This window comes from Siniperca chuatsi, linkage group LG4 (assembly GCF_020085105.1).
Source record: "Siniperca chuatsi isolate FFG_IHB_CAS linkage group LG4, ASM2008510v1, whole genome shotgun sequence".
Classification (NCBI taxonomy): Eukaryota; Metazoa; Chordata; class Actinopteri; order Centrarchiformes; family Sinipercidae; genus Siniperca; species Siniperca chuatsi.
In genome coordinates this window covers 13,514,349-13,538,529 of record NC_058045.1, presented here as the reverse complement: position 1 = coordinate 13,538,529, position 24,181 = coordinate 13,514,349, and the positions used below count along the sequence as shown (strand labels likewise).

The window sequence follows — 24,181 nt, the reverse complement described above, 5'->3', positions numbered from 1 at the left end:
AAGAAATAAAATGCTGATTTTTCGCCTGTTGTTGCACCCAAATGCAGCACAAAGCTTAGCTTATGTTAACCAACATGGTTAATGAATAATCCACATGTATTGAATTAACTTTCCTCGAAGTAATATTGTCAGTGTTAGCCATGCAAAAGAGGGACATGCTACAATGCATGTGCAAGTTATTGCACTTGTTCAGGTTAGCAGCAGAAACTATAAAGCAGCAGATGCTATAATAATTACTAACTCACAGACACAGAGTTTGATGTATTCCAGCCGGGGTAGGGCATACATTGTACTTTAACCTACTCATATGGTGCTAACAGCTTTCACACGTACATATTCACACCTACATACAATTTTCCACTTCATCTAACCTGCTTCTTCTTGGACTGTAGATCCAAACCCACAATCTCTATTCTGTCAGGTGACAGCACTAACAACTGAGCCACTGTGTGAAGAAAACGGATTTGACAACATTTCAGCTCATACATAATTGGCAAAAGCAAATTGGAAATTTTTTAATATCTTTATATGTAGGCTACTTTAAACTAGGGTTGCGATTACTGTCATTATCACTTAATCTACTGAATATTTTCTCGATTAATCATTTGGACAATAACATATCAGCAAATATTGTAAAGCCAGAAAATATTCATATTTGAGTTGGAACCAATGAATGTTCGCTGAAAATGAAAGTCATTTTTCTCTTTAACGGTTTTGTTTTCTTTGTATGCTCTCTTTTTCTTAAGGAGGATTGTTTTTTGCAAAACCTATGAGGTTGAAGCACTGCGTGATCATGTGACCCATTTCACCGCGACACTATTGCTTCGGTCAGTGATGCCTGCATCTTTGCTGCTTTGGGTAAGTAACACTTCATGCCTAAGTCTTTATCAACCAACTTTTTTTTGTATTTGATAGTGACAGCTGAAGAGAGACAGGAAATGTAGGAGAGAAAGAAATGGCTGTGGGTCGGATTCAAACCTGGGTCGCTGTGGTAAGGACTCAGCCTTGTACATGTGGTGCACTCTCTACCAGGTGAGCTACTGGGCGCCCCATGTACCAACTTTAACATGACATCTTAATGCTATGATTCTGCCATAATCCATCACATTACATTTTTGTGTACCATTTAATGTTCTGTGTGGTTTCCAGGAGAAACGATGAGCATAATCGTTGGGCTGTCATCTGCCATCTCCATCATTATCTCGGCAGCTGTCTCCATCATCTACACATTTTTAGGGGGTCTCTACTCTGTTGCGTATACTGATGTCATCCAGCTTTCCTTCATCTTTGTCAGCCTGGTGAGAAACAGAGGAGGCACGGAGGGAGAGAAATACAGAGGGGGGCAATAAAGAGAGATGGAGCAGGATGGAGGGAAGGCAACAGAAATACTGGCTAATGACTTGATTTAATAGATAAATACATTCATGATGAAATATGATAAGAAATGTAAGTTATTCAATGAATTTGCTATAACAGCTGTTTTTTTTTCTCTGTATTCCTTTTTTGATACGCAGTCCTGCAGTTACTGACATCTCACAAATAGTCTACCTCAACCAATCAAATGGAAACTTGTGGATAGGAGACTTGGAGCTGGCAGATGCAGGAAAATGGGGGGATGAGATGCTGTTATTGGTTAGATTTTAAAATGTATTATGTTTCACTGTGTGTGTGTAGTGGAGTTAGTTTGATTGAAACACCACATGCTTAGACGGTGTAGTCCCTCATTCATCCGGGAGTGTTCTATCGTAGAAAAGGTTTCAGTCGTAGTCATCTGGACACTGTTTTCAGAATCAAGATGTTTCGGCTCCCATCCGGAAGTCATTGAGAATCCGGAAGTCATTGAGAATGACTTCTGGATGGAAAACAGTGTCCAGATGACTACGACTGAAACCTTTTCTACGATACCACATGCTTAGCTCCATCATTGCACACATGCAACCACAGAATGTACTGTATCTCTACTATAGGCTTCCCATACATCCTGGAAAACCTGGAATTCATCAGCTTTTCAGTTGTGGACAAAATTTACCAAAATGTTTCAGAAAATCAATGTTGTCTATTAGAGCTATTTATGTGAACAAAATTGTCATCAGTTGACTATATGACCTGTCATGACCCATGCAACTTTCTCTGATGTCTTTGTATCTGCTGGCAGCTGATTAATTACAGCTGTAGTCGGGTACAAGGTAACATTGAAATTGTATGGAATCATATTAATTGAGTAAACTTAATTATTGAAATTGAAATCAGCTGTCCACTGTAAATCTGGATTTGCTGCCTCTAGTTAACAGGCCTTTTTGTTTTCACAGCAGACATCATTTTGACTCGTCATAGTAAGAAAAGCACAAAAGTGTTACCAATAACATTAACAATGGCTGTGTTCTATTCAAGTGTCCGAGTAAGCCATGACAGTGAGTCAGCATGAACAATACCAGGACCCTGAAACTGAAGCAGCTAAATGGAATTTGGCCATGATTCATTTTATCATTTACACATGTGCTTTTCCTGCTGCGACATGTCAAAATGTCTTCAGTGAAAAAGGCCTATTGAAATCACAATTCAGTTTTAAGTTCAGGATATCTTGAGCCATTTTAGCTGGGCTGGTCCTCTGGGCTCAACAACCTCATTGTTACTCTATGAAATCCTGTAGTTAGAATAGACTTAAATGATAGAAAGGGAGGATTGCTTTGTGTGCATATTTGTGTGTTTTTCTACATTTTTGGCATAGCAGTTGTAGCTCCAGTGACATTTATGCCAGTGGACATTTGACTTGTCATATCAGGAAAAGCACAGGAGCAACCAGTAACATTGATGATGGCTCTGTTCCAGTGGAAGGAAAGGTTTGCAATTTTCCAAGTCAATCTTAATACTACTGTACCCCCATGTACATTGAAATAGTCTCTCTTCCTCTCCTTTCCTCTAAGACTGGAACCAGACCTCCTTTTGAACGAGGGGAGGCAGGGAAGATCCTGCCACTGGCCCTCCACTGCCTCACACCCACCTGGTTGTCAGTATTAGGCATTGGTTCTGTGGCTGCAGCAGTTATGTCCTCCATGGACTCTGTGCTGCTGTCCTTAGCATGTTTACAGAAAACATATACAAGGCGACTTAGAGGAAGTAGGTGTGTGTGTGTGTGTGTGTGTGTGTGTGTGTGTGTTTGGTTCCGCATTAAGCAAAGTAACTTTCCTCTCTCCTCCTGCAGGCCTCGGAGCAGGAGCTGCAGCAGGTGATCCGTGTTAGCGTGCTGCTGGTGGGCCTGGCCGGAACAGGCCTGGCCTTTGGTGATGACAGTGTGTTCGCCCCCTGGCTGCTAAGAGGGGACCTCCTCTACTGCGTGATACTCACGCAGCTCATCTGCGTGCTGCACTTCAGCTGTGCTAATAGCTACGGAGCTATCAGTGGCTATCAGGACTGCTGCTGCATGAGCTGAGCGGGGAGAAACTGCTTGGGATCCCTCCTCTCCTCCTGTATCCCGGCTGGAGGAGGGAGGGCAGAGTTATCGCACAGTACTTTCCCTAGAGGACCCTGGCCATGCTTTCCTCTGTTACATGTGTTATTGCAGTGTCCTGGCTGGTGGAGCTAGGCTTCTGTCACCAACTCGTTCCTCAGTCCTGGGATTTACTGGGGGTGTTTGATAAGAAAAAAGAGGCAGTACCTGTTCCTCGGGAGGAAAAGAACAGTATCCTTAATACAAAATTCTAGGCTTAACTTTAGTACAACATCAGCACACACAAACCTCTTTTTATGCAAATTCTCACCAACCTTCTTCTCTGCACAGACTATTTACGCACAGTCTTACATGTACTGTATACTACACATGTTTAATACTGAATGATGTACATTATATGCACCAAACTCTGACCAGCAGTGTGTTGAGAGTGATTCAGCTAAGCAGTTGAGACATGGTGGGTGTCTCTTTCTAACTGAACAGGTTTAAGGCCACATATGAAGGCCTCAAGATTCTGATCTTAATGTCAGAATTAAAAAAATGTTTTCACATGGTCCTAATCCTATTCAAATTAAAAATTAATTGTTAATCACAGATAACACAAGCATTTTTTAAAATCTTTTTTAGTAAATTAAGCTCAACCCAGGTGGTGTTATTTAATTATTTAATCATTAACCCCGTTGTCATACTTTCTAAGAAGCAGTTTTGCCTCTGCATAAATTAAGCACTGAGAGGACAAAGCAATGTTATGGGAGATGCAATACTTGAGATGCTGAGGTTGAGGGTTCCTCAGAAACAAATAGTCTAGACATGTGTTTACCGTTATTGTATGTTTTAAAGGGATCATCATTGAAGGACCATCAAGATATAGAATTATAATTACTATTTTATAGATGTTTTATGATTGCAAGTGTTAAAAATGAACCTAATCTGGCTCTAATCTTTGCATTTGATAGAATCTGTGTCTTTTAATGTGTATTTGTGTGCGAAAGAGAGAGAAGGTTTATTTACTATACATAAACTTTTTTTATACTTTACCTTTAAACGACAGTGCACCTTTTTGTGCAGCATTTAGTTTCACCACCTAAAAGTATTTGCCTTTGTTGCCTTTAGAGCAATGATTTGACTTTATGTTCAGGTAGTATCTGACATATGCGCTAACTACACTGCGTGCCTGTCTGTGGGATTTGTTGGGTCTCTGTAATATTATAATTAGAAAGAGTACGGTCTATTAAGACGGTGTAGTCCCTCATTCGTCCAGGAGTGTTCTATCGTAGAAAAGGTTTCAGTCGTAGTCATCTGGACACTGTTTTCAGAATCAAGACGTTTCGGCTCCCATCCAGAAGTCATTCTCAATTGTGAGCAATTGAGATTCTGATTCTGAAAACAGTGTCCAGATGACTACGACTGAAACCTTTTATACGATAGTACGGTCTATTATAAATATTATAAAGAGTACGGTCTAGACCTGCTCTATAGGAAAAGTACAATGAGATAACTTCTGTTATGAATTGGCGCTATATAAATAAAATTGAATTGAACTACAATGCTACCTTTTGTAGCAGCAGAGGGCGACACCTAAACACTGAAAGGACCGACACAGCCTGAAGCAGACTGAATCTCACGAGATAGTGCTTCCCAAAACAAATCCGCAAAGCTGCAGTTTGAAAGTACAAAAGCCAGTTTTTCACATCGAGCGGAGATGCTATTTGGTTTCTTGCACTTGCTTGGCCACTCACTTCACCGCGCGAAGTCTGATGACATTTATGACCTTACCCAACGTAATCTTAAGTTATTTTTATTTTCACCGCAAAAATCATGTCTCAATTACCGCATATTCGCCACTGCCGTCAAGTCTTCTTCAAAAACATTGTATGTAAATGAACAAATGACAGGACTTGTCTGAAGTAATATAATAGCCTACTTTGATACATTTTAAGTATGAGAAACGGACATATCTCAACATTTCTTTAAATGTTTTTAAATTGACTAATATTTACTAATATAGAGGAGGTCGTGGTTAGGTTGGAGTATTCAAATGATTCGTGTAATATTTATTCTGATTATGTCAGAGTCTTAATCGTCTAGTTTCCCGTTTAAAATTACAATTAGGTCTACAATTCTTTAAATCGTTTTTATGATAAAAATGGTAAGGAAAATTTCACACAATAAATATTCACGTGAGTTTCACAAGTAATGTGGTAGGATCATTCAGTCTACCAATTAAAAACACTTATCTGAAATGGGGGGGGGAATTAAATATTGTCTCACGCCAGTGAAATGGCATACCGTCACTACAATGTAAAATGCACCTACATGCCTTCTGATTTTATAAACCTGCATCCAGGAGCTTCAGAATGAACAGCGACGGCCATTGCACACTGTGTTGCCACTGCTGCATGTGTGGGATGAATGAACGATAAAGGCAGAGCTGGCAGTCCTCTCTTGAATGAGGGCTCCATGTCAGATTTTAGTTTGGGCCAGTGACGATGGTGAGCAGTGTAACCTATGGTGCAGCCCCAGTGCACAAAATAGACTTCATGGTATTGAAGGTTTGAACGTTGGCATGTTCACTCCAGAGGCAACAAATCCTATAATAAACTTTTTTAAAAATCAGTACAAGGACGACTGTTTTTAAACATATTTTTTAATTGATAAAAGGAATTACTCCTCTTTGGAATAAAAACAACACAATGACATAAACTTATCATAGAACCTAATCAATTAGGAGAGAACAATTCATACAACTCTTCTTTGTGGTTAAAAAAAGACTGATAGTGGGTGTAATTATTTTCCCCTTAATACTGCAGTAATTTAATAGTTATTTTATGGTTAGAGTAATGCTATATTTCCATTTATTGCTAAAACACCATTAAATTAACCCGAATAATGTAAAATATCTCTCTGGTGAACCCTATTTTTACAATTTGTGGGTCAATGCATAGTCTACTGGAAAAGTCCTAATTTTAGATTATGTCAAAACTGATTTCATAATCCTAGGCAAAGCTATTAAAGATTTGTAACAAGAAAAATCTACAATTTTAAAAGTAATTAAACATTAAAGGCCCACTCCTCCCAAATTGTGTGTGAAGAATCCCAAAATAGATGCACACAGGTGCTGACCTTGGTGTTCCCCCAGAAACATACAGTACATACCACATACACATTCAGTATGAAATAAAAAGTTGAATTCCAAAAGTTGAATGAAAAATTGTCTTCGTCACCTACAACCAACCATTTTTACAAAATAAATCCAACTATGGTCAGTGATGATTATTTACCCCCAGTTTGTCCAAACCACACTAATACTGTATAATCTATTCCCCTGAGCACCACCAGAGGTAAACAGTAGTTTAACAGCAACATTATTTCACTCGCTGCAACAAAAAAGAAAAAAAAGCTATAATAATTTTTTATTAATTCAAAGGATTCACTACCATTTTTGTTGCCTTTTCACCTTCAGTACAGACAATGTAAGCTGCATAAAGTCTCACTTGAACATGAAATATTGTCATATAACTTCTATTCAAATGTAACTCATTTTGAGCATTTTTGTTTATCGTTGCCCATGCTTTTTTGACAGTAAAAAGTTAATAAAACTGAGTTATTCTGAAAGGATGATAAGATCAAACTATGTGGACAAATTAAGTCAAAATTCTTCAGAATAAAAGTCTCACATTCATTGTAAACAATGTAATCATTTACTATGATTACATCCTAATCAAACACAAACACAAAGTTATTCAGTCAACAGAGGACAGCCATGGAAGAAATAAATCTCAGACAGCATGGTCTGGATACAGCTGATGCATTTCCCAACAACGTTAAATTTTACCTCAACTAACTTGGCTACAGCAGGACAGGATGTAACACACACACACACACACACACACACACACACACACACACACAAACCAAACAGTATTCCTGTGCTGGAATAATAACGCACGGGTTTGCTGTATGTCAGTTAGTGGTGGAGACTTTAATTAAACACAAATCTCTTTAAGAATATGCAACATGTAATATAAACTAAAATATGAATGATATTAAATCTATATTTTGACACAGGGTGCCTCTACAAGATCTCAATAAAAATCCATTAACCACCCTTACAAAGTATACCCAAAGCTTATAATATCAATTATTGCCTCACAGACAGTTGGTAATCCAGACAACCATTTTTTTTGCATGTGACCCCTTACTACAAAGCAATGTCTAGACCCCTCGGTACAGGGTGCCTGTCTATGAGGTGTAAGCACAACAATTTTCCCTTCTCAGACTGTTTCGAGACGTGAAGATGTAAAACTACCAAGTATTTCACACAATAAATAAGCATAATTTTGTGTAGCAGAATTTAGATTTTCTTATTTCCTAATTTGTTTCACAAAAGCAATCTGAGATTCTTCTTACACGCAGATTGCAAAATGGCGGCAGCATCCCGTTTCACAAATGATTGTCACTTACAAACTGCAGATATACATTTGCGAGTCCTGCAAGGCTCTCGTGTGGCATTCGTTTTGATGACTGAAAACATGTCAAAATGCATGTGAGAAGAAATGATCTGATGTTGCAAATTGCAGCTTACATGTTACAGATTTGCTGAAATGGGCTCCAGGTAATCATCTTGTGACCATTCCTGGGTGCAGACCCTCAGGTTGGGAACCACTGATTTAGGAGATGTAACTCTATGAGTGAGGCAATAGAGACAATTGTGATGAACTTTACAGCCATCCTCAGTCTCTCCCACCAAATACTGAGAAATTGCCTGTGGACTAATAATTGGAACCATTGATATATGATATAAAGGGAACATATGGTCCAAAAATGGGATCCATCCAGGTTCTCTAACAGAATAAAGAACACATTAAGTTGCCTCTGCTAGAGATGACGTTTATATATATGTACTATTGAAAATTATACAACTTGGAATAAAGCTACACCAGCATATCCTAAACCCCAACATGCACCCAGAGACGCCCAGTCTAACCAGCATTACCCGGCCCTGGCGTCTTTTATGGGGTGTGTGTGGGATTTTGGGAATCCCCGGGTCCCAATCCACTCCGGTTTTTCCGCCCTGCTCCCGGCCACCTTAGCCGTACCACTATGTGTTTCTGAGTGAGAAGCCGACTCTTGTTTACAGCAGAGATTCCACGGAGGAGCGGAGATCCACAACCTGCGTTAACCGAGGGGCGAACCGTAGGATTTCAGCCTCTGGAAATAGGCTACACGCGACGGGAGTTTTTGTTCTCTCTCCCCCCCTCCTTTTTTTTAAACGAGGATAAAGGCAAAACAAGAAACATTTGTAAAGGGCAACTCCTTGGACATTTTCTCCCTCCTACCCTAGCCGAGGTCGTCTAGCTGGAGAGCTGGAGACCCATTCTCTTGCGTGGCACAAGTCTGGTATTTTCTTTCAGCTGCAAATCCCGACTGACGGCAGAGATAAGTCCGAGCCGAGGAGCTCGAAAATTGGTTTAAAAAACGACTTCTCACTGCCAGGATTGCTTGCTGGGGATCGAGAGCCTGTGCTGGCTGAATGGCATAGGCAAAAAAAGGGTTTTCATTCATTTTTCAACCACCCAGCCACCACCCCTGTGGATCTGGACGTGTTTTCTGCCCCACTCCTCCCCTCAAACACAGTCATTCACACGGGGGATTCTTGCGAGTGACACTGGCGTTAATTTATGATGGTGGCATAGGCTACTAATAATAACATTTAGCCTGATATTTTTATTGTTATTACCAGGTCCCGATCGCACTGCACACGCACTGCTGTTTTCAAGCGATGGAGACTGAAGATGGGGATTACCATCATTTATCCAGTAAAATCACTGGCTCGTGTGCCATACCAGCCGACGTCAAAGTATCCTGTGATTGGCAAAAATAGCAGACTGTTTTAGTATTTGTTTTTCCTTCAAAGGAATTCCCTGTTCTAACAATTTATACCCATTTATTTATCTATATATTTTTTTTTAGAGCAAATCAGGGTAGACAAGCAAACCACGCATTTGCAGGCTACCATACAGTAGCCTTTTTGGGCTACAGCCACATTTATTTGTCCTTGTATTTTAATATTAAGGTTGTTTTTCTTGGGAGCTGGTGTGTACAACCTTGTTATTTTATTTCAGTTTATTTTATTTTTTTATTTTTTTGAGAGGAGAATAATGTTAAGGAACATGAGATCTGACACACCGATGGGTAGCCCGACCTTGTTTTGGGGTCTGATGCTGTCTGTCTCCACTATCTGCATCTGGTCCACATATGGAGAGAGTAAGTATTTTTTTTTTAAATAATAATTTAGTAAAGTTTATTGGTTAAATGGGAGGCCTCAGTAGGCTACATAATGTGATTTTTGCAGCCCAGTTTAGCCTTTTGTAAAACAGCCTTTTGCTGACTGGTTGTGAATAATGTTGAAATGTATTTATTGAGAAAATCAGGGGATTTATATAATTATGTTAAGACTCCGCTACTCAATACAACAAACCTAGAGTGCAAACAGCGCACCGACGTGTCTTTTACTTACAGCTGAAGACCATGTGGTATAGCTGCCAGTCAGTAGGTGAACACACTTCAGCAAAATCCGCTTTATTGTGCGCAATATCGCCTCCTTTGATGAAGCAGTTTCGTTTATTTATAAACAGGCAGCTATACTAGGCACATGTCGCCATAATCTTCACGTTAGACATCCAGAAAGCAGAGGATGAATCCTGGGACCAGCGTTTAAGGTTGCTACGACCATGTGGCCATTTTGCATTTCGTGGTGTGGCGTCGCTGCGCATTAACAACCTAAATCAGACAAACCATTGCTTTTTAAAAGGCCATACAGTCACAAAACACACAAACAGCAGGTAAAAGAGATATTTCAGCCGACTACCATGAACAGTCACCATGATGAAAAAAAATAAATTTAGGCCTATATTGTTGGAGGTAATCATTATTTCCAGACCCCATTTTCAGTAAACCTACAACTACATACTCTGTATACAGCTATGTCGTGTTAATTAATGCAAACCTTACATTTGAGGAGCACTTGAGTTCGTTTCCAATCCAGTCTTAACACCAGGCTCTTTCACACTGATGGAACACTTCAAATGATACATGGCACTTTGTATAAGAAACATGTAAAAACTTTACAGTTCAGTCTTGACAACATTTTACAGATATGGAAAAAAGTAGGTGAGATTATTTATTTTCAATTTTGAAAGTTTTATTTTCTCTGTTAGGTTTTCCTTTTGAGGGTTTTATATGCTTTAGCAACCAAAAAGATATGCTTGTATTAATGATTTCTCATGGAATTTCCTAAAATGTAGGAATGTTTGCTCTGGCTGTGATTTCAGTGTTGTTATTTTTTGTGGTTAAAATTTTTTGTAATTTAAAGTGGGCTCATAAATGCTTCAGCGAGCATATTTAAAGTTTTCTCATCTAATCTAAAGTAATCTTATCTAATGCACTGTATATAGTAGCTGGAATAAAGGGTTTTTTGCTATTGCCAAAATAACAAAATAAAACAACTGTGAATTAATGAGGGTCAATGAGGGTTGCTTCTCTTTTCATTGGTCGGTATATACAGAAGTAAAAATTATTTTCTGGTGATGATGTGCAGTATTAGGCTTTTCAGTGGAATCTCTCGAAACACTATGTTGGGCAAAGATAATACCTAATCTGTCTAAACAAAATCTTTAGGCCAACACTAACTGGATTATAGAGATGATTTAGCAAATTCCTGCATTTTGTCTGTGAACTTAATATTTAGCTCACATAGTAAAAAAATAAAGTGATAAGTTATATTTAGCTTCCCAGTTAAAGCAGGGACAAGAATGTGGTTTACGTAACCAAAAAACATTGTTCTTTGTTTCTCTGGTTGCATTTCTGTCAATAATCATCATTCTTAGGCAACTTCCACTGTAATACTTCGTCAAAGTCATGATGCTTTTGAAGTATGAGACGTTTCATGTGTTCATTTGTCACACAGCAGAAGTTTAACACTTTTTTGCTGGTCAGTAAACTTCAAGACCTCTCCAGGTGCATCTTTTCCACCTTGAGCACAGAGGTTGTGATTGTGTTTCTGCATGACTTATTTGTGTGTGTCTGTGTGTTTTGGGTTTTATGTCACTTCTGTTATACTAATTTGTTTCCTGAGAGGATATGTGGCATGGTGGAGACAGCTTGACATGGGAAGGAGACACGTAGACTGACCTCTGTTGGCATTCAAATAGAAGAGAAAACTTAATTTCAGTCCTATTGACCAGTGGTGTGTTTCTTTGCACCCCACTGAGCCAGTGAGACACCCATGAATGCAGCAGGGGGCTGGGAGACAAGTGGTTGCTCTCAGATCTTGACGCTCTGTGGTGTAGAATGCATCAGGCTTTTCAGAACAAAGAGTTCAGAGAGTGCGGTGAATATCAAGACAGTGATGGGTCTCACCAGTTTATCACTCGGGGATGATGTTTACTACACTGGGCTGTAAAGGGTCAGAATTTCCAGCTTCTATCATCACTTAGTGGAAAATCACAGATATCCAAGAGCTCCATTAGGGGTTGAAAACTTTTTTTGCTCTGTTCGTTTTGATAATCTGTCCACACCAATAAAATGCAATTAAGCTCCCTTTTAACTCTCACCACAGTAAACTTTCCATGCTATGGCTTCCAAGTATGCAGAAAACAACTCTTAAAGGGAGAGAGAGAAAGAGCGTGTGAGGGAGATAGAGACTTGGTGTTTGCAAATAGAATGTGCAAAAATACACTTGCAAGAGAAACAGACTTGGTTTTGTTGATTGGAAGAGTAGAGAGTTTGTGAACTGTTTTATTGGCTTTTGCCGTTCACACCGAGCGGTCTCCTGTATAGACTGATACGCTTAACTTCATCACTTGGTACCACTACTATTAAAATTATAAATAGATATGTCAGAATCAAAATCAGAAATACTTTATTGATCCCCGAAGGGAAACTCTTTGTTACAACAGCTCGCCTTTACGTCAGTGCACACAAGAGAAAGTACTAGCAAAAAATATAATACAATACACTATAAAACACTATAAAAAAAAGGTCAGAAAATAAATTAAGTACCAGGTGGGTATAAGTATAAGATAAAAAGATCACCAACAACATTGGCGTAGGGGTTGTGTGAGTACAGACACCCTCTGTCCCGTTCCATGAGGACCCATCAGTGTTCCTGCCCAGATATTTATGAAGGGACATGTTGCTCCGGAAAACTTGAATGGCGGCTTAAATAATCAAACGTCAGCGAGCATTGTGTTTGACAGGCACCCCTCCTACCTCTCCCTTAGGGGTATGGCATGTTGCGGTACAGCTCTCCTTCTCGTGACGAGGCAAGTAGCTCAGATATGACTGCTGTCACTCTCCTCCAAGGTGTCCCGCTCCATCTTGTGACTGGGGCTCCCCTCCCTCCACCACGCGTTCCCTTCCCCCACTCCTTGCTTGGCTGGATGTAGGAATGCCTTGTCTCACCCCCGGCGAGAAAGTGTAGTGAGTGTTCGTACCCCTATGGTGTGTGTGCAAGTGTGCGTGCCTGTGAGTTCATTGTGCAGCTCTCTCTGTGTGTACTGCAGCAGGACTCAGCGTGACAGCCTGAGTCAGTGGCGTGCCCTCGTGTAAGGATGTGAAAGTGTGTCATTGGGCTAGTTTGTGAGAGTGCAGTCAAACGCTGTCCTACAGCTCCTCCAGGCTGCCAGCTGAGGTTTACAATGCTTAATTAAACACTTTATTTCAAGTGGCTCGTCATTGGATTTGCTCAAATGCAGTCTCTGGCCAACTGCACATGCATCATCATGGGCTGCCGGTTTAATGGCCCGTGGAGTATTGTACAATTTGTGAGATGATTGTAAATGTTAACTCTTCTAATGGATGGCACTCGCTGTATCAGTTGAAAGCTGTTCATCAAGCACTGAATGTGGAGAATTCATCAGCCAGAGACTATTCTCAGAGGTGTTTCCAGAGTCTTAGTGAGAAACCCTTTCCTTGTTTCATGTTAACCATTCTGTCATCACTTGATTATTTGTGTGCACAGGTGCATAAAATATAGCAGTGAACTGTCATAAAAGGCACTAGGCTGATTTGTTTATAGCTTCAGATTAAAGCTGAAGTGAAGCTCACAGTAAGTGTACTATAACACCTGAATTTGTGCTTTATTATTCACTTTACTCTGTTTTCTGTTACGGATTTAATTCACATACACACATGCCAGAGAGGCCATGGAGTAAACCTGATAGAAACGTATTTTTGGGGGTTGACTCCAAAAGGATCTTATGCTCCAAACTTACAAATAAAGGATATAAATTCATCACGTTTAAATTTAAACACTAATAACGTCCCTCAGTTTTTACTAATCTTATTTTGTAAGTTTCCCATAGGCTTCCAAACATCCTTACAAACCTTAACCCTTTATCAAACAAATCATTTCATAATAATCCGGTCACTGCAAACCATATTTTACTATAATCTAACAGTAAATTTAATCTGGTGTTTTTAAAGGAATATAGGTTATAGTGTGCATGTAAACACAGAGTATGTAGCCTCCTGCCCTCTTCCCTCATTTCTGGAGAAGGGCAGTCTTTCTGTGAGAGTTGTTATGATGGGGAGTGTAGTGTTACTGTTTGGGGTTTTGGTGATATCTGAGCCACAGTGTTTGAAGTAAGGTCCACTGAGGGGAAGTGGCCCACCAGACCACTGGTCAGATGACTTCCAGTATGCTGGGGATTAGAGCCAGTTGATGTAGCAGGTGTGAGGGGATATGACCGCACAGTGACCAGCTCCCTCACTGCTTGAACTGGATTGTAGTGAAATTTTTTTGATCCTAATGCTGGTTATTATGGTTCAAAATTGATACCAAATGCCAACATGATACTTGTCTTAATTTTTTGGAGTTAATTCTTTGTTGTGTAACATTTGTTCATGCCATTGTATGCATCTATATGCACCTCTCATAAATAAAAGCAGATTGCTTATGAACTAGAGCTAAATGTTCAATTGGAAAATCCAATCGAGTTTAATAAAAATAAAAACAAATGAGCAAGATAGGATATTTAAATTTGTATCTCTTTTGTACAAGATACATATAGTATATTTAAAATACAAATACAAAACAATACTAAACCACAAATTTTTAGTCAAGTGGGGACACATGATGTGCAGACATGAACGTGGGATATTTGTTTGATATGTTTTTAATTAGAATTTTTGTTTTAATTATAGCATCTTTTAAACATAATCCACAGAAATGGGTGGCGCTCTCAATGCTACAGAATACAAATATACTCAAATTGAGTGATAAAAATATTTGACATAACAGTGGTTTTACTAATTTCTCCAGCAGATATGCTAAACATTTACAGGCTCCATTGAGATAATTTATAGTTTTCCTACATTCCATATCATAATCGTAGAGTAATCGAAAATGAATACAGTTACAGCCTGGCTTATTGTAGATTCACGTGACACCTCTGCAACTCTGTGGAGGAATCTTCCTAATAACCTTCCTGGAGTTTACAGCTGGATGTCTGGAAAAGGATACAATTATGTGCTTTCCCACAACGCTCAGTCTGTGGCCTTTTGAGCATGACATGTGATCTGAAAATCCAGATTTCAATCTCATGTTTCTGTTAGCCAAAACTGAGATTAAGTTTATTTACATACAAGGTATGTTTACTGAATCTGAATCAGAGTTTATGTGAAGTTAAGATAAACAGTGACCATTAGCCTTGGCATAATTTGGTGTGCAGGGTGCTCTTGTGTTTGTGAGATGACATTTCCATGGAGGGCCAGGGCAACGTTTATCAATCATAAACATGAGCTGATGGATCCCATTACGCTGTGGAGATATGTGTGTTTACTCAGCAGTGTGAAGAGCAAGGAGAGACAGGAGGGTGAGACAGACGCATGTATGCAGGCTTATCCCTCTCTGTGGACACTGGCGCTAAAATATCCACATCACTCCTAGGTCATTATTGTCAGCGCTTTAATTTGTCAACACTTCTCCCGGTTTATGTAACAACGAATAAAGGGTTTGGTATGCAAATCTTATTTAAGCATTGTTGTCTTCACAACAAATGGGTTGAATGGTGAGAATCAGAGAAGCCTGGAGGCTTAGTTTGAGGCAACATCCTACTCAATCCTTTTCCAAGGAAATGATTGGAATTCCTGGTACTTAACATGCCTAATGAGTAGAACAAGGGAATCACAAAGAGGAGGTTTTTCTTTCATTCTTTTCTTTCTATTCTCCTTCCTTTCTTTTCAGCATTTTGAGTATAAATCAATTTCAGGTAAAGATAGAAGAGGCAGCAATATCTGATTGGCATTTACAACGCCCAGAAATACATTTAATGCATTTAGCGGTTTTGTTTGTCGTGGTTTTACACCAGTAGGATGGCCTCAGATAGCTACGCTTGGCAGTAACCTTATCTCTCCCTCTTTTCGCTCCCCCCTTCCATTCTCTGGCCAGACGCCCGCTGATTTTATTAATGCCCTCATCAGGAAGTGGGGCCTAGAGTTTCTCTTTACTAACAAACAAATTAGTCTTTGTATTTGAGTGGCTCCACCCCTCCTCCCTCTCTCTCCGGCTGCTGGAGAAGCTGGAAGAAAATTCTCAATGAAACAAAGAAGACATGCAGCTCGATGGCTCACAAGTAGAGCCCAGGGGAATTGGTGTTGATTGTAGAAAGCAAATACTATTTTCTACTGGAGTAATCGTTTCCGTTCTAAATTTGGAGAAGTGAAACTCCCTGACAGGAGCAGACATCGCCCATTCATCCCTATATACAATGCAGCTTCTATTTTTGGCAGAATAGTTTGAACAAAGAACATCAAACATGGCCTTTTTTGTCTCTACAGAAGAGAAGTTAATTTACTAACTGGGACATTTTGAGAACCCATAAACATCATTTGGTTGAATATATGCCAGAGAGAGGTCACAAACGTCATTTTTGAATGATGCAGTCATTTTCCCATTTTAGAAAGACAATCTGGTGGCACAGTGTTTATTTTGGGACTAGAAACAGTTTAGCTCTTTGCTTACCCATGGTCAGTGTTTTGACAAGGATCTAAGACTCTTATTGAAAACATGCCTGTGTGTCTCATTGGACAGGCGCTGTGATAGTGTTGCTCACTGCGACAGTATCCTAAGCCTCTGTAAGAACATAACAGGTTTAACCAAGGAGCTCATATGTCAAGGCATTTCCTGTGCTGACTGTTACTAATGTGTAGCCTGTTAGTTGCAGTATGTGCCAATTTCGTAATTATATAAATAATTTATTGTTTCATAGATATTTAACACACAGTAGGGAGTTTAGAGATTTTTATCTGTTAGGTTTCACAGAAGAACTTTTCAGCTTTTTGGCTGTTACATTAGAGCAGTAATTCCCAAATAGGAGTACCCCAGTTGGTTGGAGGTATGTGGAATGTTTCTGGAGTAGCTCAACTCATTTGAAAAATTATGATTTGATTAAAAAAATAGACATATATTGAGTCAGCTGTAACACCTGAACACTATGTATTGCAATTGAGAGTGCATGAGAACAAGTTAGCAAGCAAACAGGGAAGTCTACAGTTAGCTAAAATTAATGGATACACAGTTGAATTAGTTAGCTAAAAGTAATGGATAAATGGTGAAAAAGCTAAATATATTGGATAAATGATTAAAATAGTTAGCTTAATGTAAAGGATAAATGGTGAAAAAGCTAAAAGTATTGGATACATTTTAAGTTTAAAATAGTTAGCTGAAAATAATAGATGGTTGAAACTTCTACCACTCCAAGTGGTACGAGTGCAGATTTTACCAAACTCACCTAAACCTTGACAGTTCACTTGCATGAAAAAAATATTGTAACGATATCCACTTTTATATCATTAATAGTGTAATATAACATACCGCTTAAAATCAGTTCATATAAACACATTTGGAACATGACGGGTGGTGTTGAGGTTCAAAAAAGGTTATGGAACCACTGCAGTAGAGCACAATAACATTATGAGAATGTCATCTACCATTAATTCCCAGGTGTAGTAATTGATAGGCACGATTAGAGGGAGAGTTGATTGTCATCAATAATAAATGGGATCTTTGTTGTTAATGTTTTTTGTGTGTGTGTGTGTGTGTGTGTGTGTGTGTGTGTGTGTGTGTGTGTGGTGTTGGAGAACGCTCCAGGCACTGTGGTTTCAAGTGTTGTTTTCCGAGCACAGAAGAATGGCTTATTCAAATGCCAGGGTTATTTGAGGTGACACACACAACATTTTATAGAGAAATGCGGGCTTTGCATCTGATATGATGGATACAGAAGGTGTATCAACATGTTAACTTGTGAACCTCAGTTTGAAACCAAATAACAATTTCCCCAGTCAACTCTATATTAAAAATGCCTTCACCTTAGCTGACCCCGATGATAATATCTCTCCCTTGTTATAATTGAAATGCCTGCCTGAGAGAACACTCAGAACAAACATGAACTTCTTTTATACAATGTAGAAACATGGTGTCCTAGCACTGCATGCACTTCTTTCAGAGTGTTTTTCAGAGCTCTGTATTATTTGTATGGATGACATATTGCCAGCCTTACCATCTTGACTAACAGGATTATGTGCTTCAAGAAGATTATTACAATTAAAATCTTTTGGCAAAAGTAATCTACATGCTGATCTATACGTAGCATTGCTGTATTCACCATCAAACACTTCTGTTATATTAATTTCTGATACAAAAGAAAATCTGTAATACTCTGTTGTACATGAGAATGAAGATGCATCTTCATGTGTCGTCTCTCTGTGTCCTCCAGTTTGTGGTCCGAGTATCGACATCCGAAATGAAATCAGTGAGTTCAAGCGGCTGGAGAACTGCACGGTGGTGGAGGGCTACCTGCAGATCCTCCTCATCAACGACAAGACCAATAACATCCACCAGGAGGTCTTCCGCTCCCTCAGTTTTCCAAAGCTGACCGTCATCACAGACTATCTGCTGCTGTTTCGCGTCTCGGGCCTGGACAGCCTCAGCATGCTCTTCCCCAACCTGAGTGTCATCCGCGGGCGCAAACTCTTCTACAACTACGCCCTGGTGATCTACGAGATGACCAGTCTGAAGGACATCGGCCTGTACAACCTGAGGAACATCACCCGGGGAGCCATGCGGATCGAAAAGAACCCTGAGCTCTGCTACCTGGACTCGGTGGACTGGTCTCTTATTATGGATTCTGAGTTCAACAACGTTATCAATGGGAATAAGAAGGCAAAGGAGTGTGACAATGTGTGCCCAGGCATCATGGAAGACAACCCTCTTTGTCAGAGGACATCGTTCAGTGATAACTACATCGATCGCTGTTGGACCTCCAACCAGTGCCAGAAAGGTAACCTGAGTTCTATGGTGTTTTATTTCATACTTTATCCCAGCAGATAATGTCGAGAAAGAATATAGCAAAGGATTCTTTAAATGTGATGTTTGCTAAATACATTTTAATAGCGGCAGTGTTTGTGTGATATTTTGCGATACAAGTACAGTAAATGCAGACGTGACTTTGATCTAGGTAGGTGGTTTCCAGTCTCATAAACATTCTGAAATTGTGCATTTTTTTCACCAGCAAACAAATCCCATGAATCTATGCAGTGTTTTTCCTTCATTTCCGTCAGGCTGCAGGATTGTCCACGGGCCAGTGCAAACATTTCCTCTCTGTTCATTATAGAGACCTTGTCTTTAGATCAGGTTATTTGTGGAGTGAAGGATGGCTGCAATATAGAGCACCAGGTATTAGAAAGACATACTCAGTTGAGGTTAAAGTTGCTCTGCCAAGAAATGAGCTAGTCTACCTGTCTGGACCATGTCAGTTAAATATTTGCCTTAGGGACTTTTTGCAATTTATGAAAAGGGGTATATTGAAGAATCTGGGGGAGGGTCATCCTTGTTTAATTTTGGCCCCGTGGTGGGGTCATGCATTTTTAAAAACAATTCAGAGGAGGGTCTATATATATAGGGTCTATATATATATATATATATATATATATATATATATATATATACAGAGTAAATAAAAGAAATACAGATAAATGTTTTCCTCAGAAAAGGATCATGTCAAACTTGACTCTTGATTTGGCAAGAGTCCCTTACTCTATGCCATTTTCGCTCTCATCTGTGTGAAATAATGGTGGGAAAATGTTCCTCCAGCCCTTTCCTATTGAAGACCTGTGTGCAGCTCCCATAGTCAGTTGGACGTCGCAAACACCACCCTCCTTCACCCCCAGGGTGCCTCAGAACAAATAGTGGAAATCAAGTTTGCGTCCTTTCCCTAGTGACCACGTCTGTCTCTATAGAAAAGCTATGGTGTTTATTGTTGTGCCTCTGTTTATTCTTGTATGTACTGACCTGCCGGAGCTCCCTGCATGCCATTATTGATTGCTTGAGCCATATACAGTTGGCTATGTGAATTTAAAAAAAAGTTTATACGAATAGTTTATATGAATATCTTTATTCAGAAAACTAACTTTCCTCAATTTTATTTATTTATGACATGCTACACTGTGAAAGGTGAAATCTCATGCTATGACCTCCAAGTCATGTCTGTTCTTCCCACAGTAGATACTATGTAGTGTGTTGTGGTGAAACCCTTTGTTCTCACATGTCGGACTTGAGAGGCAGAGCAGGAGTATTGTTTGAAGCAGTTCACTTCTCTCTGAGGGTCAGGGTAAATGCATTCATCTAGTAGGCCTTGAGGTCACAAGGCTGCAGATAAAGGCTTTGGGGAGCTACACAGTGGAAAGAAAGGAGGAGTTACTGAAGCAATAAAAGAACAGAATGAAGCTAGAGCAGGTCTGTGATGTCTGTTAATATTCCAGGGTTCATGCACAGATAACATTTCTCACCTCTTTGTTTTTTTTTAAATCTTGATGTGTCTCTCTCTGTCCTTCCTGCTTAAGATTCCACTCTCCTCCCTCCACCCCTCTGCATAATTGCCTTGTTTTTCTCCAGTACAGATGTTCCTTCAAGGGCATTCAGTGGTTTTCTAGTCAATACGGCCCAGTCTCCTCTTTAATTACACTACATGAGGAGGGAGTGCTGTCTGCCTAGCACATACTTTTGCCTCTGGGCCTTCTAGTGCTTCATGGAGCAACAGCAAAACTGCTCTTTCCACATGTTCCATATAACAGTTTGGGGTGTATTAGATGAGCCTCCTCAGAGGTGAATGTAAATATGATGCTAGGCAGAATAAGCCAGGTTAATACTGTACTTGTGGCTGTATGGAAGTGAGTGGGAGAGACCGTGTAGGGAAGTGCAGATTGGAGCAGAGGTTCGGGGTGCTTTTTAGTGGTAGGGAGCAATGCGTAGAGAGGCCCTGACTGAGGAGCCGTACGCGGGAGGAGGGGCACTGAGGGGAAATGTCAGACAAATGTCAAGTATACAAGCTCAACGGCAAGCTCTCGCTAAGGCGCATTGAAAAATGCCTTGTCCCTCCTCCTCCTCCTCCTTCAACCCCAAATGCTTCCTCATAAATCCTGCCTGCCTTCCTTGCTGCTGCTTTCCCCTCCTCGTAGACGCTGTATGTCCGTTTCTTCATCACTAGCGTTCTCCACTTCACTTAGGCCCTGTTTATACCCGGCATTAATATGCACCTAGGGTGATCCAATCAGAAGTGGACAGCTCCAAGTACGCCAGTTCATACCTGGCATTTGAATGCGTCTCGAGTGACCACTTGTGATCGGATCTCACTTCCCTGCTTTATATGCAAATAAACACGTTCATCATTTCTGTTTGCAAAGACCAAATGCATTGTTGTTTTTAACCTGAATTTGATGAATTTCAGGCCACAAATGAGACAAGAATTAGGTTGGAAAAACTATAGGTGCCGGAGCGGAGTGTTTCTGGGGGCCAGGCCTCACTGATTACTGTACAAAAACACAACTTTATAACTTTATTCACTGATTTTGGTGATGTCCCCAGGCTGCTCTGCCTCAACTCTCTGTGAGTTTCCTGATGGACAAATAGCTTTCTGCTGCTAACTGTAGCTACTGTTAGCTAGTTAGCTCAGTTAGCCATGCAGCTAGCGGTCCTATTAGCTTTAAAGCTTAATTAAAGCTTTATTAGGTTTTTTAAACCTCCCCCTCCTGGCAGGCTAAAGCTCCTGTGCTAGCGATGTAACGTTAAACACCAACACTATCCCAGTGCTCCAAGCTCCCAGTCCGGACAATTAGCAGCAGTTAGCAGTTACCAGTCTATGGCAGTTACTTTAGCAATAAGTAAAGCTATCTGTCCATCAGGAAACTCTAGAAATTTAGAGTTGAGGCAGAGCAGCAGAAGGACATCGGACAGCATGTTTCGTGTGTACTCCATCCACGAGAATCCATTTTGCCAATTGTTGTGGCTTCTTCTTGTTGTTTTGCTCTTTAGTGCGTACTTTAATGCTTACGCAGAAGACGTCAGCTGAGAAGGCGGTCCTTCAATGTGGCCTAAGGACACCTCCGTATGTGGTCTGAGCGATCGTATCTCAATGCGTCCTCAATGCGTCTTGGGTGCATTCACACCTATACTTGGAGCTGTCCACCTGTGATCGGATCACCCAGGACGCATGTTAATGCCAGGTGTAAACAGGGCCTTAGCTTCAGCCTGGATCTCATCTCTAATTGTCCTTGTCAGTTGTTCTGCTGGTGTTTCCTCTTTTATATTCACCTCCCTCTTTTCTGCAGGGCTTATCAGGGGCTGTTAACAGCTCTGGCTGTCAGCTATCTCTCCACTGTTTACTTGTTGGAGATATTCTCTCACCACTGCAGTGGTCACAGCCAACCGGCTTATTTTGGGATCCAGCCCTGGATCCTTTGACATATCACCCTGTTTGCTTTGAGTTTTAGGGGATCCCGTGCCTAAGAAGTGGCTGGCCTGCTCCTGCCTCCTCAGGTCTCTGTGTTTGCTGCAAACAGGCCTGCCTTCTGCCCCTGTGCCAAAGCCAGATAGACAAAAGGTTTTTAATGTTAGGCAGGTGTCTGTGTCCATGCGCAGTCTTAGGGTAGGTAAGGCCTCATAGCTCAACAGGGAGGCACACACTCTCACACTCGCTAGTCCTTACATAGCTCACGTCTCCTTTAAGTGGCGTTATTTTTTCCCCACCTGTTTTGCGTAAGTCCCGCCCTACTGTGCTGTGATTGGTTAGCTCGTTACTTTGACGCAACCTTATGATTGGACGCTAGCTCCACTAGTTTTTCTGTCAAATTTTCAGTAAGTCCCGCTGGCAACACTAGTGACACTACTGACGTTGACGATAATGTAATAATAATACCGATATAAATATATTTTAAATCCTTATATCTACAGAGGGGATGCAACTCAATTTAAGTCTACGCAATTTAACCCCTTGTTCATATAATATTTGCTTCTCAGCAAATCATGTATTCATAACCATAACTTTATTTAATCAACATATTATGCTCAATCTTGAACCATGTGTTGCCATCGAGAAAAACAAAGGGTTAAAGAACTGTATAAGAAAACAAAACAGGCAAAATTATTTAAAATTATAGCATTTCATTTAAAATAACATTTGTTATTTTATCTAGGGAAAAGGCTAAGCTTATTATCTGAACATATGCCCTTCAGAAGTATTAGTGTCAGTGTGGTAAATTAACTGATCAGATCTTTCCTATTTTGTAATAAAGACCAACTAGAAAATTAATGCAATGAGTCGCAGGCGAAGGAGCATGTAGGATCTCTGTCATCAAGCGTTCAACGCCAAGCATCCAATTACAAGGACGCGTCACAGTAATGAGTACTAGCCACAGCACAGTAGGGCGGGACTTGATGCAAAACAGGTGGGGGAAAAAATAAAGCCTTTATGTGATAGAATATTAACTTACAGTATGCTCTTCACAGGAACTCTGGTCTGGTTTCTCAACCCTTACCTCCTAATACTATCTTATTTTAAGGAATATCATGTTCTGAATGTTGTATTTTGACATTGATACAGACAAAAGTCAAGTCTTCCTGTGAATGTTTAATGAATCGAAATGTCCACTTACAGAAACTGCCTTTGCTTTTTGAGAAAGCAAAACTGAGGTGATGTGGTGTCAGTTTGCATTTTAGCACCTGAGCTATAGTTGTGTAAGGTGAAATTTGACTTAAGGAGACCTGCTGTCCTGTTATGCCACATACAGTCTGTGCTCTGTGTGTCCTTGTACTGAACCCAGAAGAAACACAGCAGAGCGAAAGCATTTTGGAGCCCTGGCAGTTGGGAGAGCTCTCCTACGGCCCGGGAAACTTTTGCATTTGATAATATGTTTACTCCCTCCTTGCCAGAGACCCACTTGATATCTCTGGTATGAGTGCACTGACCTAAGCCCACTTCACAGCAGGGTAAAACACACTCTGTTAGAGGATGCAACTGTAGGGTAAGCAGGTTCAGACGGGCAGACAAAATCTTATACTGCAACTATTTGCAGATTTCTACTCTTTCTGCTGCAATTTCTACTGTTTGAGTTTAAAGGACAAGGCTGGCTATTTTTTATTTTTTTATTGTCAACAAATCCTACGAAAGCCTGCCTGTCTCTCGATGCTTTCTGACTTCCCTACACTGTCTGTGGCACTCAGCCAAAAGCCCATTGGTTCCTACTGAAGTTCCTACTATTTGCTAGTGTTTCTGAAACACTAGCAAGTATTTACGGCACCAGAAGAGTGTTTGTGCGATCGACTCTGAATTAAATTACAGTGCCTATGTTCATCGTAATGAAGCAACATGTAAGCCAGTGCAATGGTGTGGCTTA

The 24,181-nt window shown here is 40.2% G+C and overlaps 1 protein-coding gene and 1 pseudogene across 1 annotated transcript in view; both read left to right on the top strand.

Moving 5' to 3' along the window:
• The first annotated feature begins 1,042 nt into the window (after positions 1-1,042).
• Positions 1,043-4,394, top strand: LOC122875180 (annotated as a pseudogene).
• Positions 4,395-8,485: 4,091 nt separating this feature from the next.
• igf1ra (insulin-like growth factor 1a receptor) overlaps positions 8,486-24,181 on the top strand; it is a 76,241-nt gene continuing 60,545 nt past the window's right edge. The window contains exons 1-2 of the mRNA XM_044194027.1: positions 8,486-9,715; positions 18,229-18,792. Of these exons, the coding sequence (XP_044049962.1) occupies positions 9,610-9,715; positions 18,229-18,792 (670 nt within the window). The 5' untranslated portion in view covers positions 8,486-9,609. The remainder of the gene's footprint in view (positions 9,716-18,228; positions 18,793-24,181) is intronic.